The following is a 14,980-nucleotide window of genomic DNA, read 5'->3' on the forward strand; positions in this document are numbered from 1 at the left end:
CGCCAGGTGGGACGCTTCTCCTAGGGCACAGACCCCAAAACTTTACCTTCGTGTATTAAGGACGCTCTGCATAACTAACCCTGCACCAGAGAGGCTCCACCCTTCTGTTTCCAACAGATTAGGAAATGGCCTCACCTCCCTGTTGCAAAACCAGTAACAAAACGGAAAGCCACTGGGCCCGATTTTCAGCGCTGGAAGAAACCTCGAGAGGTCACCCATTCCCACATTTCAGGCAGTTGCCTGCAGACCTCTGGTGGGAGCAGGGCCACAAATCCACACCTCTGTGCACGTATTCCTCTTCACACACACAAATGAACCCACCTCTCCAGGGCCCCAGCCTGGCTCCACGTACCACCTCATACTCTTTCTTTTATCAAAGTTCCCCACTCCCAGCCTTTGCCAACAGCTCTCCGTACACCCGCTTTCTTCTTTCTGAACCACGCAGAGCTTATCCAAGCTGCATCGCAGAGCTTAAATCAAGGTTAGCCACCCGCCACTGAGGTGGTGTAACCATAGGCTGGGTTTCTCTCCCCCACGCCTTGCTGCAGTGCCCGGGCAGACCAGGACCCCATCACCCCAACACTGAGAAAATACCCGTCCTTGGCCTAAGAAGCTTAGAGCTTTTGACAAAGATTTCTCTGCAAAGCACCTTACTCAAGCAGCAGTTGGCTATCAGAGGTTAATGCATCCAACCTACTTCTTCTATATGTTTTTCTTCCTGGCTAACGGTTGGTGGGTCCATGTGAGGGTGGGTCCATGTGAGCTGGAAGAGAGCGGGTAACTATGAGGAAGACAAAGCCTTGTTGTTGAGCAGAACAGTTCGAGGGGAAAAAAGTCAGGCAAGCTGGAAACTTTTCTAGGCACACAGGCAGTGAAAAGCCAAACGGAACTGGTTGTTGTGCCCTCTTTCCCTGTCATTAACACTGAACAACCTGACGGGCCTGACAAAGCGCACTGTGACAGAAATGGCTGCTGGGGGGATGCCTCACAGCTGCAGGCCGAGCAGCCCTGCTCTGGGGGGACACCAGAGCCTCCGGGGCACGGGGAGGGTCTCAGGTCCCACCAGGCAGCTCCGCTTCAGCCACTGAGACCCCGAAGGGGCCGAGGTGTAGAGGGGCCGCGGCGGGGGAAGGCGGCGAGGGACGGCGGCTGCCGCAGAACTACCGCTCCCAGCATGCCTCGCGGCAGCCTGCCTCTCCCATGGTGCTCCGCGGCCCGGGATGGGCGAGACCACAGCGCTGACGGGAAGGGGGGTGGACGTTGAGGACTTCCCTTCCACGCAGGGTTCTCAGAGACCCTGATCCGCCTCCCAGCTCGCCTGTGGAGCCGGCGCATCCCGGCTCCGGTGCCTTCCAGATGCAGCGGGGAGCGCGGCAGGAGAGCGTCCCCCATGCGAGCGCCCGACGGTTGCTCCTCCGGCCCCTTTGCGTATGTGCAGTGAGTCCCCCCGCATGGGCCCTACGCTTGGCGCCGGCAGCCCGCACATGCGCAGTACCACGTGGCCCCGCCCAACGCGCCGCGGCCCCATGCGCTGGGGGTGTCGCTTCTCAACCGAACTCGCTGTGAGCGCCGAGGAGGAGGAGCACCGTCTCCTTATTGGACGCCGGGCCCGCGGTGCGGGACGGGATTGGTCGTTGCGGGCGGGAGGCGCGGTAGGGTGTCGCGGCACGGTGAAGCGGCAGTTCTCGGAGCGGCCGCCTCGCGCTCGCTCTCTCCAGAAGGTTCCGCGCCGGGTGCCGCGCCCGAGCCGCCGCCGCCGCCGCCACCACCGCCACGATGATGGGCCCGCGCCCTGTCCTCGTGCTCAGTGAGTGTCGCCGCCGGCCGGCCCGGCCTCCCGGGGCGGAGGGCGAGGGGAGGGGTCCCCCCCTTCCCTTCTCTTCTCTTCCCACCTTCCCCGCCGCCATGTTGGTTCCCCCTCGCGGCCGGGCTCTCCCTCACAGACCCCCCCCGCCGGGCCTAGGGACCCCCCCCCCCCCCCCCTTCTCCAGGGGGTTCCGCTGGACCCGGGCTCCCTCCCCCGGCGCGCCCTGAGCTCCCCCCTCACTGTCTCCTTCTGTCCCCGCGGGCTCTCCGCAGCCACTGCCCGGTGCTGATGGGCCGCGCCCCCCCTCCGCCCCGGGCCCCGCTTTGCTCCCTGCGCGGGAGGTCTCAGGGCTCCTCATGAAACCCCTGGCAGATCTCGACTTCTCTCAACTGTTTTCTCCTCGTGGGTTTCTCAGCACGTTGCTTCGTGCGGTCGCACTTGAACCCCTTGTACTCCGTGATTCTCCCGCCGCCCTCCAGTGTGAGACTTTGCTGGGGGGTTTCTTCCTGATGGGCTTTCTCATCCTCATCTCTCCATCCGTTCTGCTCACCAAGAGGCAGGCTGTTGTAGCCCAGGGCCCCTTTGCTCCAGGCCTGCTTACCTTATGCTTGGGGCTGCTTTTACTGTTGCTTTGTTTTGTTCTGTTTTATAAATCTATACGCAGAAACATCCACTCCTGAAGTAAATCTGTGCTCATCCAGTCTAGGCCTGTAGTAAAAGCAAAGCAGTACCAAGCCGAGAGATTCTTTAGGGCAGACCCGTTTGACAGCCGGTCCCCAAATACGCTTGCGAGCACAGCAGCTACTCATCCCAACGTGCCAAAGCCTGAGCAACACTGATGTATAAAGCTTAATTTTAAACCAGTGTGTGTGAGCATCTGTAACTTTTTTTGACCGACAACTACCGTGCCGCAGTTCTTGGGCTTTGTGGGATCTTGCAGATTCGCCACCGTTTGATTTTCTCAGGGGAATAGGTTATATTTCAGGGTTGCAAAGTTTTGTCTCGGTTGAATTACGATGCCAATCGGGAATTCTGTTATAATACTTCACTGACGCTCTTCCATGAATATGCTTTCTTATAGTGGCTGTGGAATTTATATTGTAAACGCTTAATTTAGAACTGGCCATTTATCAAGCGTGTGTGACTGAGGGCGTCTTTGATGCATTGTCACTATCACTGTTTCAGTCTTGGACTTCTTAGTAAGGTCAGATTAAAGTTATATTTGTGCTTTAATATTTTTTCTTTTTCTATGCACTTTAGGTCAGAATATGAAACGTGAGTCTGGGAGAAAAGTCCAGACTGGAAACATCACTGCTGCTAAGGTACCGTATTCTCATGTCAGGCTGTTTTGATTCGTTGGTTTTTTTTAGTATGTGTGCACATATATATATATATTTATTTTTTTTTAGATAGATATATATATATATTTATATGTTTAAGAGGGAAAACTGGATCGGAAGCATGTTTTCTCTAGTCTGTATGAATCCAGAGCAGAAGCAGCATAGAAAATGAATTTTCAGTGTTAAAATAATAGATGCGATATACTTGAACATTTTGGTGGGTTGAACCCACCGAAATCTCTCTCTGCAAAACCTGAAAGCGTCTAAGTTTTGACATCTGATTTAGATAATTTAGTGTGGTGCCAGCGCTCTTATAATCCCTGTGTTCTCATTCCCACACAGTTCTTAACTTCTGCTGCATCTGAGCAACTGCAGAGGTCACTTACATTTTGCAGTGTCTGCTTGTTTCATACAGACTATGGTTTTTCTAGACTTTTTGATGCCCTCCTGTATTGCCTCATTTCTTTCATTCCTCCTAGACTATTGCTGACATTATCCGAACATGTTTGGGACCACGAGCTATGATGAAGGTAAGAACTTTTGCTGAAATACTTGTGCTGCACACTGACAAGAAACGCTACGCGTATTATAGGTCAGTGCAAATATTGCTTCTCTTTCGGTTGCAGATGCTTTTGGACCCCATGGGTGGGATTGTGATGACCAACGATGGCAATGCTATTCTTAGAGAAGTAAGTTTCTCCTAAAGGATTGTCTTGCTTAACACGTGAGTCGGAATCTTCCAGGATACAGTCACGTAGCTGCCAATGGAACTATGTTATTTCGTCTTCTGTCTTGAGAGCCAGCAAGCACTAAAGAGCAGTGCCAAGAAGGGTGCTTACTGGGCAGGAATTAAGTATTTCCAGCAAGCGCTTTTCCTTCTCAGAAAATGAGGTTTGATCCCAGGGCGGTAAGTTTTTGCGGAGGTTTTACAAGACTGGTGTAAATTCCGCAGTAATTGTAGCTATAATCACTTGCATCAAAACCTTACGAGTAGATGCTTGCTTTTACAATGCCAGATAATTAGACCAAGAAATCATTGTCATCTTTCTGGTGCAAGTGCTGTTGAAATAACATCACAAAAACCGTAATGCCTGAAAAACTGTGGGAGACACAATATTGTGAAATACAAGGGCTTATTTTCAGTCTCAAAAAGGAAGAAAAATCTTTGTTGTAATTGGACAGAATGCCTTTGATTGTTTAAAAGGTGTGGTATTTGTTCCATTGAGCGATGCAAGGAGTTTCACCATCAGTATTCTGGAACAAAAACATACTCCTTCCTCCTGTACAGATTCAAGTCCAGCATCCAGCTGCAAAATCAATGATAGAGATCAGCCGTACTCAAGATGAAGAAGTTGGAGATGGGACCACATCTGTCATTATCCTTGGTAAGGAAAGTGAACGAGACATACTTTTTGTAAAGGGTTAAGGCTGAAGTTCCCCCTTTTTGCTCATCAGAGCCCAGTAAGTATGCCTTAATGAGACAGATATCCGTTATTTACCAACTCTAAAATGGATCCTTTTTTTTTCTTTTTACTGTGGGAGAGAATGCTGGGTTCATTAGACCCTTAGGTGATCAGCTCCATGCGTTGGAAAGTTGTGTTCTTTCCCTGAGATAAGCACAGTTCCGTATAAAGAAAAGTATAGATGACGTTAGAGCTCTCTGCGTGGGTAGCAGATACTTTTTGTCTGATTTGCTGTTCTCCTGCCTTGACTGTTGATTGTTCTACTAACTGATCTGGGGAATTTTGATGGTTTGTTTTTTTTCTTTTTTTCTTTTTAGCTGGAGAGATGCTCTCTGTTGCCGAACACTTTCTTGAACAGCAGATGCACCCAACTGTGATCATTGGGGCTTATCGTAAGGCTCTGGATGACATGATCAGTATTCTAAAGAAAATTGGGTAAGTATGGGCTGGTGGGAGTTAGAGAGAAGGGTTCTGTACTGCTTAAAGATGATTCTTCAGGGAATCATGTTAGTAAAATATAACTCAATATAATTGGAGAGGGACTCAATGGGGTTATGACTAGATCGTAGCCTGGAGTAACACTCACTTTACTGTTTGGTTTTTCCTTTGTGTCAGCACTCCAGTGGACGTGAACAACAAAGAGATGATGCTTAAAATAATAAAGAGTGCTATAAATACCAAGGCAATAAACCGCTGGTCTGACTTGGCCTGTAGCATTGCTCTTGATGCTGTTAAGACGGTGGAGTTTGAAGAAAATGGCAGAAAGGAAATTGATATTAAAAAATATGCAAAAGTAGAAAAGGTGAGTATGTCCTGAATCGGTTCTTATCTGCGTGTCCCTTTCTCATTCTGAACTCATTGTTCCTAGGATGTAGTGGGAAGAATTTGGTGCTACTGATCTGCAGTCTGCAAACATAAGATATTGAAGATACCCCTTAAGATATTTTAGTCAGTGCTATCAGCCTTGCTGGTTTACAGTGAAAACAGGGGCAGTTATTTCAACTCTTTTCGAATATTTGTCAAAAAAGATCATTTAAGTTGTTTCGGTTTCCATCTTCCAAACACATGTTGGCAGGCAATAGGATGTGAGCAGTTTCTCAAGTTCTTCCTCGGCTTTTCACTTAATCTAAGTCGGCGTGCTCTTAAAATTAACTCAGATTGTGACCTGGAGGCATCATGGTTACTTGGGAGAGTTTTCCTTTTTCAGTACACGGGATGGATAGTTGCAGGAACCCAGATATACAGGTTTTCGTAGAGTAGACTGACTTGCCTCATTTTCCCCCTTTCTTGTGTCTTGTCAGATTCCAGGTGGTTTTAGTGAAGACTCATGTGTTTTGCGTGGAATCATGGTGAATAAAGATGTAACTCATCCCAGGATGCGTCGCCTTATTAAGAATCCTCGCATTGTCCTTCTGGATTGTTCACTAGAGTACAAGAAAGGAGAGAGCCAGGTAAAGCGCGTCCTGTTAGAGATGTCCGCAACTTTTGACTAATTTTAAGACTAGTAAAGTGAACAAATCCAGATAGCTAGTTAAAAGCACGCGTGGCAGAAGGCTCTCTTTGCTTTCTGCCTTTTGGAGGCCTTTTGCGTGTATAGGCTAATTCTGCTGTGGGGTCAGTAGCCTGGAGAAAAAGGTGGAAAAATATAACTGAGGCTACAGTGCTTTTACTCACGGAAGCAGCTACAGTGATTTGTGTATCTAAGTGATGGTTGAGAGACAAAGACATATTTCTGTGCTTTAATTAACACTAATGTTAAACTGACACAGTGTCACGGTTTATTTGATCACTATTTTTCATTGTGTAGTTCTCCTTAACTCTTCCCCAGGCAATATTGGAGGAGTTAAGATCACTCAAGCCAGGGGCTCTGTGTCTAACTCGGTGAAGAATCCAGTAAGATATTTACACCTCTTTCTGTGCAGACTGATATTGAAATAACGCGGGAGGAAGACTTTGCCCGCATCCTGCAGATGGAGGAAGAGTACATTCAGCAGATTTGCGAGGATCTGATGAGAGTCAAGCCGGATCTGGTGATCACAGAAAAAGGAATTTCTGGTAATAACACTTGATCCTTCTTTGTGTTGAATTCATCTTAATAAGGTTCACGCTGCGTTAAACGCAGGGTTCAGCAACTTCAAAAAAAATCAAACAAACAACACACACACGCATGCACACAAAAAACCCCACAAACTGATTTTGAACGTGACCCTGGTTTTGTTTTGTTTTTTAGCTTTCTAGCAAATAGTTTTACATTGCAGGCATTGAAGTTGGTTCTTGAGGTTGCCTTGTGAATGTGGATGCTTACAATAATATTTTGCTTTTCCAGCATTTTGAAACGAGATCAAAATATGTGAGGCTGAGTCTAGCAAACTATGGAAAGCTGCACTGTAATTTTGCCTTGCAGCTTGGCTTAAGAAGCTCTATTTCGGTTATTCTTTCCATAACCCTTTTTACTTTAAAGACACATAAAGTTTGTCAGGATACCGCTGATTCATCAATAAAATTGCACAAACCTGATTTCAGACTTGGCCCAACACTACCTGATGAAAGCCAACATCACCGCGATCCGCAGGGTGAGAAAGACAGACAACAACAGGATCGCCAGGTAAACCCGTTCTTGCTGTCTCTGGCATGGCGTTTTCGCTCTTTCCTCGCCCTTTCTCCCCAGTTCTTATTTGTGAGCATCTAACTTGACTGTGCTTTGTGTGCTAGGGCCTGCGGAGCTCGCATCGTGAGTCGCACAGATGAGCTGCGGGAGGAGGATGTGGGAACTGGAGCCAGGCTTTTTGAAGTTAAAAAAATAGGAGATGAGTATTTTGCCTTCATCACTGATTGCAAAGACCCCAAGGCTTGCACTATCATTCTGCGTGGAGCCAGCAAGGAAATCCTAGCAGTAAGTTATTACATGGTCTGCTTCCCTTCCTGTCCTGGTGTGCTCGTTTTGGCTGGGGTAGAGTTAATTTTCTTCACAGTCGCGGGGTTGTGGTTTGGATTTGTGCTGGAAACGGATAACCCAGGGATGTTTTTGTTCCTGCTAAGCAGTGCTTACACACAGTCAAGGCCTTTTCTCTTCTCACCCCACCCCACCAGCGAGGGGGCTGGGGGTGCACAAGGAACTGGGAGGGGACATGGCTGGGACAGCTGACCCCAGCTGACCCAAGGGCTATCCCACACCACATGGCGTCATGCTCAGTGTATAAAGCTGGGGGAAGAAGAAGGAAGGGGGGGACATTTGGAGCGATGGCGTTTGTCTTCCCAAGTCCCCGTTAGGCATGATGGAGCCCTGCTGTCCTGGAGATGGCTGAGCACCTGCCTGCCCAGGGGAAGGAGCGAATGAATTCCTTGTTTTGCTTTGCTTGCGTGCGTGGCTTTTGCTTTCCTTATCAAACTGTCTTTATCTCAACTCACGAGTTTTCTTACTTTTACTCTTCTGATTCTCTCCCCCATCCCACTGTGGGGGAGTGAGCGAGCGGCTGTGCGGGGCTTAGTCGCTGGCTGGGGTTAAACCACGACACCTGGCCACCTTCTTGGTGTCAATAAGTCACTGCTTCCTTTTGAGCAGCTGTTGTGTGCAAATGAAGCAAGCACAAGTTTCCGCTGGGTTCTGGAGCGACAAAGAATTCCCATCTTGCGGGCTGTACTGTACAGTGAAGGCAAAACTTCTGGCAAAAGGCAAAACTGGTTCCAGAGGAACCAGCCCAGCAGACTGCGGGCTGTACTTTCAGCTGATGGTGTGCTACAGTTGCCTGCGACCGATAAATCTGTGCTTTTCTGCCTGTTGCAGGAGGTAGAGCGCAACCTCCAGGACGCCATGCAGGTGTGCCGCAACGTCCTCATCGACCCGCAACTGGTGCCGGGAGGGGGAGCTACCGAAATGGCCGTTTCCCACGCGCTGACGGAGAAGTCCAAAGGCATGACGGGTGTGGAGCAGTGGCCCTACCGTGCCGTAGCCCAGGCTCTGGAAGTCATTCCCCGAACGCTGATCCAGAACTGCGGCGCTAGTACCATCCGTGTGCTGACCTCGCTCAGGGTAAGGCGCGTGGCGTGGGGTCATCTGGAGAGATTCGGCCCTTTCCTGCTGTGTCCTGCCCCTCGGATCAGTCATCCTTCCGCAGCAGTGCCCTTGGGCGGGGAGCTGCTTGTCAGGCCATTGAGGAGGCAGCTTTTTAGTAGTTGCAGTAGGCAAATATTAAAAGAATATTAAATAGATATTAAAGGAAGCCTGTGTTGAAGTAACCGATCCCTTGAAGGTGCTTGAAGACTGTTGTTGGGTTTTTTGCGTTAGCTGGGCTGCAAACGTTTTTACTGAAGTTTTGTGCCAAAACTGGAAGCATGAAAATGGAATTAAATAGCTTGTTTGAGGTACTAGCGTTTAAAAACAAAACAACAAAACCCTGAGGGTGAACAAAATCAAAATCTTCCTTTGAGATTAGACTGGATGGCATGAGAGAGAATATCTCCAAGTCTAACTTCAGATATAATTAAGTGTTTCAAGTGGTGCACAGTAACATGCTCTTGTATAAACTCCAAAATTGAGAATATTCTAATGACCTTTTACTATTTTCCTGAGCCCATGGTCAGTTTGAGTTTGTGAATTTGCTGTCTTAACTCTGTCGGTGGTGACCTGTCGTTCTGCTTACAGGCAAAACACACTCAAGAAGGCAGCCAGACGTGGGGAGTGAACGGCGAGACCGGCACCTTAGTTGACATGAAGGACCTGGGGATCTGGGAGCCTTTAGCAGTCAAATTGCAGACCTACAAAACAGCCGTAGAGGTAAGGAGAGAGGTGGGGGGGGAACTTAAGAGCCTCTGTAGCGTATCTCTTGGGAGAAGGGAGCGTTCCTGCTCGTGCACTTGGATGTTTGGGTGAGCACCGCAAACCGAGCGTGCTGCGTGCCAGTGCTGCTGCTCGCTGAGGCAGGAGGGGTGATGATAAGGGACGCGGCACCCCTGGGAGCCCGTACTCGGGCTTTCGGAGGGGTTGGGTTTTGCTCCCGTGGCTAAAATTTGTCGTGTTGCATCCTACCTTTTTCCGCAAACTGCGCAGACTAGTTCGTCTCACAAGGATGGGCTGCTCCGAGTGACGGCCAGAGCCGTGACTGAGAAATTTGGTGCCGGCAACATGCTGGAGTCCAGTTAGTGGTCCTGGGAGCTTCTGCCCTTTGGATCGTCTGACCGGCCTTGCATAAGCTGCCCTCCCCTTGTTACAAGATAGGAACACCCCTTGTTAGGACGAGAGGAAATGGCCTCAAGTTGCATCGGGAGAGGTTTACATGGGATATTAGGAAAAATTTCTTTACTGAAAGGGTTGTCAAGCATTGGAACAGGCTGCCCGGGGAGGGAGGTGGTGGAGTCACCATCCCTGGAGGAGTTCAAGATGTGGCACTTGGGGACATGGTTTAGTAGGCATGGAGGTGTTGGATGGACGGTTGGACTAGATGATTTCAGAGGTCTTTTCCAACCTTTATGATTCGAAGATCCCATTTTGAGCATTTGCTCAGATCAAAGGCAGTTGCTTGAAGGGACGCTGTGTCCCTTTCTTGTCAGTCAGCTAGAAATAATCAGTGTCCCCTTTTCCACGGGCTGCCCGTGCCGGCTGCCAGAGCCACGGACTGCTCCCACCTCCTGTGGTGGGCACCGTGTCCTTCCCGCAGTGTGGTGTTGCCACGTGCCGTGCTGAGAGAATCATTTAAACAAGGGCAGATGGTTCTTGGGTGCGAAAGCCGGGTAGAGTGGATTTTATTCTTTGTGATGAGCTCCTGACCAGACTTTCTCCGCAGACTGCAGTTCTCCTCCTCCGCATTGATGACATTGTTTCGGGGCACAAAAAGAAGGGCGATGATCAAAGCAAGCAGCCCGCTGCGCCAGAGGCAGCCCAGGAATAAGAGGGGTCGAGTCGCTGCTGGGAAGAACCAGGCACCTCGGCCTCGACTGGGGCAAGAGCTCGATGAAGCGACCCTGTGCTGAGGCGGAGCTGGGGAAAAGTTTGTCTCAAGTCTGGGGGAGAGATGGGGGGGGGGGGAAGCCACGAAGGTGGGGAAAGGGCTGATGTGTCCTGGAGGTGTCCCTGCTCTGGGTGGACATACTGATGCTTAATTTAAGTCTCTGGACTGTAACTTCTCCTTACTCTTTGCCTCAAAAATAAACCACGTCGTTTCAGTCTGGCCGTGCATTTAACGCGGGTCAGGGAGGAGGGCGATGGAAGAGCCTCCCCGCAGGGCCGGGCGCTGCCAGGGAGCTGTGGGCAGGACCCTGTCCGTCGTGTCCCCCCCCCTCTCCGCGGCCGCTGACACCATCGTGTCTCCACCCCCAAAATCTTTCGGAAGGGCGGCGGCCCCTTTAAGGGGGGGGGTGTCTCCGGGCGGTCACGTGAGCGGGCGGCATCGCAACATGGCCGCCAGCGCCCTGCTGCTGGCCGCGCTGCTGGCGGCGGGCGGCCGGGGGGCGGCGAGGCGGGACGGGGCCGGGGGCGGCCGCCGGCAGGTGAGCGGGGGCAGCGGGGCCGGGATCGGGACCGGGACTGGGGGGCACCGGGGCTGGGAGCGGCCGCCACGGGCTCCAGCCGCTGGTCTGGGGCTCGTCGCGCTCCCTCCGCCTGGCGACCCGCGTGTGGGACCGGGCCAGGCCCCCGCGTATCCCCCCGCTTCCCCCGCAGAGCGCCAGGGGGGAAGCCTCGGATCCTGCTGGGAGCGGGGGCTGGGCTGGAGCCCTCCCGAGATGCCGCCTGGCCCCGGCCATGCCGATACTGTGGCCCAGAAGTGGGGGGGGGTTGGGGAGGAGAGGGGCTTCCTCGGCTCTGCCTGCCCCACGCCGAGCAAACCCCGCCGGGGCTCAGGCCGGAGCTGGAGGGAACCCGTCCTGCCGCACAGGGAGGGCACTGTGGGTCACCCCAGTCTGGGGACCCTGCGCTGCCGCCCCCTCTCCTGCTGCCGCCCATCCCGGTGCCACCCGCCTCCGTCCCTCGTCTCCCCGCCGTGTCCTGATGCGGTGGGAGCACGGTGGCTGTGGGCAGGGAAGCGGCTCGCTGCCGGAAAGCTGTTCCGAAACAGCCGGATGGGAAGTGCTGACCAAGCTCGTTTAGCAACGCTTGGGCCGTGGCAGGGCTTCGTCGCCTGCAAAGCTCACAGGGAAACCGAGGCAGCTCACGTGCCCTTGTCTACCCACAGACCGGGGCCGGCCGCCTCCGGGAAGCCGAGCGCTGGGAATTGTCCTGCGCCGCGTAGGACCGAGTCCCCCTGAGCCCTCTCCTTCCTCTGCAGGTGTCGATGCAGTACAACCCCGGCTGGAACAACTCCTCCGTCAACCTGCTCCACGTGCAGGCGGTGGGGCCCAGTGACACCCTGCACTACATCTGGAGCAGTATTGGGGCCCCCGCGGTGCTGCTGGTGGCTACGGAGAGCAGGAGCAGCGCCCTGCGCGTCAACTGGACCCAGCTGCTCTCGCCCGCTCCTGCGGGCGCCATCTGGATCGACCCTCCCAGCAGCGTTGTCTACTCCACTGCCGTTGTCTTCACCAAGGTACCGCTGAGGAAGGTGGCCCTTCTCCGGGAGAAGATGGTGGAGGGGACGCGGGGGGTTGCTTGGGGCAGAGCGGGTCCGTCAGGAGCTTTCCCAGCTGCGGCGAAATGACCCTTTGCGCGTCCTACCCTGGTCATCTCTGGCTTGAGCTGTGATGGTGCCTTGAGGTGTTTGGCCAAGGCAGCTCCTTTTTGGTCTCCTCTCCCCGGTGGTGGTGGCGGCCCAGTGCACGGCAGCCCGTGGACCACAGCACAAAGGCGTGGTGTCCACCGCAACTGCTGGTGGCTCCTGGCCCCTCTCCCCTTCCTTCTCCCTAGGTGTTCGAGTACAGCGAGGCCAAAACACTGGAAGAACTCTTCTACCCCACGTACGACCTGTCTGGCTTTTCCTGGGACAGCATCAATCGCACCCTGAACCACACAGCCCTGACGGCCGAGTTCACGGGCGTCCCGGCCACTGACCCCAGCGGCAGCTTCTCCAACGGCAGCCTGGCATTTCGGGTAAGCCCACAGGGGCAGAGCGGGGGTATACGCTGCGTTGGGGTGCTATAGGGAGAACACAGTGAATATCATGTCCAAAGCACCTTCTGGAGAGGGAACGTTGCTCCTTGGTGTCCCACCCGGTGATCACGCTGTCCCTCTGACGTGTGTCCCCTGCAGGTGACAGCCTACGAGGCCGGTGGCCGTGACGGGCCCCTGCCCAGCCTCCTGCACACGGCAAACAGCTCTAAAGTGGAGTTTGTCCTGGCTGGGGTGGCTCCACGGGGCAACAGCTCCCGATTTGTGCTGGAGGTGGCCACGGTGGAGGAGACAGGGGTGGTGCAGAGGCTGCGCTCGGCACGCTCCATCGACGATGAGTACACTCCCACCATCTTCGAGGTGCGTGTGGGGTGAGCACTGGGCTTAGGGACCTCTCCTGCCGCAGGAACGAGGGTGAGGGGGATCTGGGGCAAGCAGCCTGGGCAACCTGTGGCTCCCTGCTATGGCTCACCCTGGCATGAAGACCATCTCCTGTCCTCACTTCACCACCCGTTGCTCTCCCTACACCAGATGCTCTCCCTGGTAGCCGAGTCCCAAAATGACAGCTCCACGCTCAGCTTCCTGCAGTGGAAGGCGACAGCCTACGGCTCCCAGAGCCCCAGGCGCGAGGACAGCATCCAGTGCCGGTCTCACGGCCTGCAGGCAGCCAACTGGACCCTGCCTGTGTCCGGCATTGTCCACGCCTACTTTGGGGAGGGTGTAGGCAGCACCTACACCATCAGCGCCATCAATATCTCTTTTGGGGGAGAGGATGGAAGGGTTTACCAGGAGAAGCGCTACCTTAGCTGGTGAGTGGGGTCCGTTGTGCGTGAAATGATGCTCTCCTAATACCTTGCAGTTTGGGGAACTGCTAGGTTAGAGGGTTTCTCTGTTTAATAACTATCTCCTTTCAAAAGTCTGTGTTTTCCTATGCTCCTGTAGCAAGGAGTTTTGCAGTTTATTGATGCATTCCCTCGCTCCTCCCCCAGGCTGGGAGACCCTCTCCTGCCCCATGTGGGATCCTGCCAAGAAATCTTGAGCTGACCCTATCGGGGTAGAAAGCCCCAGACATTCCACCCGTGGGACACAGCTGATCGCCATCTCCATGGCTGATTTTTCTCATCCCCTCCTGCAGGTCGGCGCTGCTGGGCTTCGGGCAGCCCCCCAAGGACACCTTCTCCCCCCTCGTCATCTCCATCATGGCCGTGGCACTGGGCACCCCCATGGTGATGCTCCTGGTGGGCAGCTGCGTGGTCGTCTTTGCCCAGAGGAAACGTTACTCTGAGTACGAGCCCATCAACTGAGCGGGACGGTCCCTGGAGAGATCCCCAGGATCCTTCTCGTCGCCAGGAAACAACCGCGGCTGCTGCAGGGGCTCCAATGCCTGCAATCTCCTCTCTGTCCTCCCCTCCGTCCCTGCAGTCCAGGCTCAGAGGGGACCAGGGCAACATTTGCAGCCGTTGCCCATGGGGCGTATCCCGCTGCCCTGCTCCCTCCTACTGCCCAGATCCTGCATCTGATTACAATTCTTCCATCTGTTTTTTCCTGATCCATCCAGCCAAGGGAAGTGACTGGGGGGAGTTGGTCAGGCTTGCCTTGAGCTGCGGAAAGATCCTCCTTCTGCCAAGGGATAAAACCACTGTTGTCACGTCTGCGGCCAAGCAACAGCTGGGACTGGCTGTGCCCTGTCCTGTGCCACTTCCAGAGCACTCCAGGGTCGCTCGGGTGGCTCCAACCCAGGAGCAGGGCTGGAGAACAGGGCTGGGGACCAGTACCGCTCCTGCCAGCGTGCAGGGTGCCTCGCTGCTTCTCGCTGTGCTGGGGGCATCCCAGAACAGCCCCCCTCCACCCAGCCGGGGCTCCCGGACTCCTCAATCCCCAACGGGCACTTTCTGCTCTGCTGGCCTTGGTGAGGGCTGCTGGTACAAGAGGGAAACCCAGTGCCGCTTTGCAGCAGCTGCTTGAGCTCAGGTACGTCCTGTCAGCCCGTAAAGGGCTGATCTAGCCTTGCTCTCGGTTCACTGCAGCCATCGGCTCTGCAGGGCCGGCTCAGAGGTGCTATCCAGGTGCTTGAAGCCACGGGGCAAGCGTGGTCTGTGGCTGCTCGGTGTTTGCAGAGGTGCTGCATCACTTGGGGGTGTGCTGCCTTTTCACGTTCTCCATCACTGACTTGTCTTTGACCAAATAAAGTGGATTTCTAAGAGCAGTTTCCTGTGGAAACACTGCACTGTGGGCGAGCGCGAGGAGAGCAGCTCTCGGGCCTCGCAGGAATTAAAGGGTGCTGGAACTCAGCAGGAGCCAAGATACGAAAACACGCCTCTGAGAGGAGGGAGGC

The 14,980-nt window shown here is 53.6% G+C and overlaps 2 protein-coding genes across 2 annotated transcripts; both read left to right on the forward strand.

Annotated features, from left to right (window-relative positions):
- Nucleotides 1-1,644: 1,644 nt before the first annotated feature.
- CCT3 (chaperonin containing TCP1 subunit 3) lies at nt 1,645-10,774 on the forward strand. The gene is made up of 14 exons (XM_072847025.1): nt 1,645-1,807; nt 3,068-3,129; nt 3,627-3,677; nt 3,774-3,836; nt 4,436-4,532; nt 4,928-5,045; nt 5,226-5,412; nt 5,912-6,061; nt 6,533-6,665; nt 7,134-7,215; nt 7,323-7,503; nt 8,395-8,640; nt 9,253-9,384; nt 10,391-10,774. Exons 1-14 carry the CDS (start codon nt 1,777-1,779, stop codon nt 10,493-10,495), a joined length of 1,638 nt encoding a protein of 545 aa, XP_072703126.1. The 5' UTR covers nt 1,645-1,776; the 3' UTR covers nt 10,496-10,774.
- Nucleotides 10,775-10,962: 188 nt separating this feature from the next.
- On the forward strand, nt 10,963-14,848 carry GLMP (glycosylated lysosomal membrane protein). The gene is made up of 6 exons (XM_072847026.1): nt 10,963-11,093; nt 11,870-12,127; nt 12,445-12,627; nt 12,787-13,005; nt 13,177-13,454; nt 13,781-14,848. Exons 1-6 carry the CDS (start codon nt 11,001-11,003, stop codon nt 13,947-13,949), a joined length of 1,200 nt encoding a protein of 399 aa, XP_072703127.1. The 5' UTR covers nt 10,963-11,000; the 3' UTR covers nt 13,950-14,848.
- Nucleotides 14,849-14,980: the final 132 nt, after the last annotated feature.

The sequence above is a fragment of the Ciconia boyciana genome, chromosome 26, assembly GCF_034638445.1.
Source record: "Ciconia boyciana chromosome 26, ASM3463844v1, whole genome shotgun sequence".
NCBI lineage: Eukaryota > Metazoa > Chordata > Aves > Ciconiiformes > Ciconiidae > Ciconia > Ciconia boyciana.

Bases quoted from the DNA above. Each gene is read 5' to 3' on its own strand.
- CCT3 (XM_072847025.1), top strand. From the start codon at position 1,777: ATGATGGGCCCGCGCCCTGTCCTCGTGCTCA. The intron at 7,504-8,394 runs GTAAGTTATTAC...TGCCTGTTGCAG, and splicing joins CCAGCAAGGAAATCCTAGCA to GAGGTAGAGCGCAACCTCCA. The intron at 8,641-9,252 runs GTAAGGCGCGTG...TTCTGCTTACAG, and splicing joins GTGTGCTGACCTCGCTCAGG to GCAAAACACACTCAAGAAGG.
- GLMP (XM_072847026.1), top strand. From the start codon at position 11,001: ATGGCCGCCAGCGCCCTGCTGCTGGCCGCGCTGCTGGCGGCGGGCGGC. The intron at 12,628-12,786 runs GTAAGCCCACAG...TGTCCCCTGCAG, and splicing joins ACGGCAGCCTGGCATTTCGG to GTGACAGCCTACGAGGCCGG. The intron at 13,006-13,176 runs GTGCGTGTGGGG...TCCCTACACCAG, and splicing joins ACACTCCCACCATCTTCGAG to ATGCTCTCCCTGGTAGCCGA.